Source organism: Galeopterus variegatus, unplaced genomic scaffold, assembly GCF_000696425.1.
Source record: "Galeopterus variegatus unplaced genomic scaffold, G_variegatus-3.0.2 Scaffold523, whole genome shotgun sequence".
In the NCBI taxonomy this organism is placed as follows: Eukaryota; Metazoa; Chordata; class Mammalia; order Dermoptera; family Cynocephalidae; genus Galeopterus; species Galeopterus variegatus.
In genome coordinates this window covers 240036-242673 of record NW_007726634.1, presented here as the reverse complement: position 1 = coordinate 242673, position 2638 = coordinate 240036, and the positions used below count along the sequence as shown (strand labels likewise).

The 2638-nt window shown below is 39.6% G+C and overlaps 1 protein-coding gene across 1 annotated transcript in view; it reads right to left on the bottom strand.

Moving 5' to 3' along the window:
• STAT1 (signal transducer and activator of transcription 1, 91kDa) overlaps positions 1–2638 on the bottom strand; it is a 41858-nt gene that overhangs the window by 18730 nt on the left and 20490 nt on the right. The window contains exons 10-11 of the mRNA XM_008569669.1: positions 2341–2499; positions 893–985 (exon numbers count right to left, since the gene is read on the bottom strand). Of these exons, the coding sequence (XP_008567891.1) occupies positions 893–985; positions 2341–2499 (252 nt within the window). The remainder of the gene's footprint in view (positions 1–892; positions 986–2340; positions 2500–2638) is intronic.

Genomic DNA, 2638 nt, shown 5'->3' with positions numbered 1-2638 from the left:
AAATACACACACACACACAAATATTATATATTTGTGCAGACATGAACCAATTTTGAGAGGTGAGACATTAGGCTCTTTACTGTGATGGCCCACAGATACTTAGACCACAGACACCTTTGAAAATCTGATGAAAGCTATGAACCCACTCAACAGAAAAACATACATGTCATAAATCTATGTGCACACATGCTAGTTAACAGGTTCAGGGATTCATAAAGCTCAGTTTATGAGCTTAAGCTCAAGAGAGGTCAGGCTGCTGGGAACTTTCACTCTCTACTCTATGCCTTTCTGCAATTTTGAATTCCTTTTTTACTGTGAACATGCATTACATTTACAACTGGGAAAAAGCATCAGGTGTGTGTATATACTTATACAGTCGTCCCTCAGTATCCATGGGGATTGGTTCCAGGACAGCCACAGATACCAAAATCCATAGATGCTCAAGTCTGTGACATAAAATAGCTTAGTGTTTGCATATACCCTATACACATCCTCCTGTACACTTTAAATCATCTCTGGATTACTTACAATGCCTAATACAATGTAAATGCTATGTAAATAGTTGTTATACTGTATTGTTTAAGGAATAAGGACAAGGAAAAACGTCTGTCCATGTTTAGCACAGATGCAATTTTTTTTTTTCAAATATTTTCAATCTGCAATTGGTTGAATCCACAGATGCGGAGCCCACGGATACAAAGAGCCAACTGTATATCAATTATATTTCTATTCTGAATATAAAAGACAGACTCTTAGCTGTTCTAAATAAGAATTCATATAAAAATACCTACTAAAAAATTATTTCCTCTAAAGTACCCCAAATAACAGTTTTGTCAAAGGCAATTCGGGGTGCAAACTATGTGACAGTGTATATAATTATATATTTTATTACCTCAACTTCACAGTGAATTGTACCCCAGTCTTCAAAACCAGTGGCCTCTGAGGATGAGTTGGCATGCAAGGCTGTCTTTCTACCACAAAAGAGCTGTAAAGACCCAGCAAAGTGTAGTTAAATTAGCATTTCCATGAAGGTGAAGGCAGTAAAAAATGATTTTCCCTAGAAAGGAAACAGAGTTAAAAAGCACAACCTAAAAAATAGTTTGAAAGATTCTTACAAATTGAATGAACAAATTAATACTTTCTAGTTAGTAAAAAAAAAAAATCTCCAAATCTAATTTACACTCAACAGAAACAGAGTAACTGTAATGACCTGTGATACTATTCAACAATAAAAATCCTGAATTTGATTATGCTCATTTACAAATCTGCACTAAGAACCAAATTTGCCCTCAAAAATCCAAGTAAATGTCCTTAATTTTTTCAAAATTCAACAAACAAGCATTCTTATTTAGACATTAGCCACAGGGAACCAAGTACCTTTTTATTATGTCAAGTTAGCATAAAAAAAAATATTTAAAAAACCCTGCCATATGAACTCTACTCTTCCACTCAGTGACATTCATCTACCTACTAAGCATGTTTGGAACACCTACTGTTGACAACGCACTATGCTAGGCCCTGCGGGTGAGAAAGGGTGACAAAGACATGTCTTTGTCTTCCAGAATCTTCCAATCTTCAACAAAGATAACAGAAATACATAATCATATAATGTAAGGCGGAGTGGGAGAGGAAATACGCAAGTCTGGAAGGAAGATAAAATCTAGCTGGGAACTCTGGGAAGATGTCATAGTGAGATATGGGCTGAAACTTTCAGGATGATACAATTTTAAAGGAGTTACAAGAAAAGGTGGCTCTGAGGTACAGGAAATATCTTAGGAGAGGCACAGAGAAGTAAGTGTACAATGGGGCTAGGGAACAGCAAGAGGTCAAGTTTGCCAGGAAATGGGGTACGTGTGGACGCTAAGCGTGGAGGGGCCAGCCAGGTCCAGGCTGCAGAAGTAGGGCCACACATGTCCAGCTGACGGCTCCACATGGATTAGCAGGGGATGAACTCTGCTCTGGGACAGCACTGGGTCACAGGGTTTAGGGAGGAAGGGGCTGAGAAGGGGTTGGGAGGCTACTCTGTAAGAGTTCAGAAAAGAGGATCTGGGAGCCTGAATGGTGACGGGAAGGAGAGGACAAATATCATGAAGTTAGACACGCTACGTCTTGGCATAGACTGGCTGCTGGGGAAGGAGGAATAAAAAGTTACTACAGTTTCCAGCCTAGGTGGCCACAAGCATGAAGGGCCATTGGCATACACAAGGAATTCAGGAAGAATCAACTGGCACGAAAGAATTTATATAACCTATTAAATCCTCTAAATTATTGGAATTATCATAAAATGTTCCTCTGAATAAAATAATTGCAGAAGGTGCTAATAAATCTCCCTCAAGTTACCTCTGAATGAGCTGCTGGAAAAGGCTGAAGGTGCGATCCCATAACACTTGCTTGTTTTTTGTGATAGGGTCCTGTTCGTAGGTGAATTTCTGCTCCAATTCCTCCAGCTTTTTAAGCTGCTGACGAACCTGCTGCAGACTCTCCGCAACAACAGTGAACCTGGGAAGGTACAAGACACAGATGTCTCAACTAGAAACAGCCCCAAAGGAGCCAGGATTAAAGAGAAGCATGGAAAACAAAAAGCAGTCACAGGCAACACATGATGTTACCTACGTCGCTGCACAGTGCACTGCAGGGA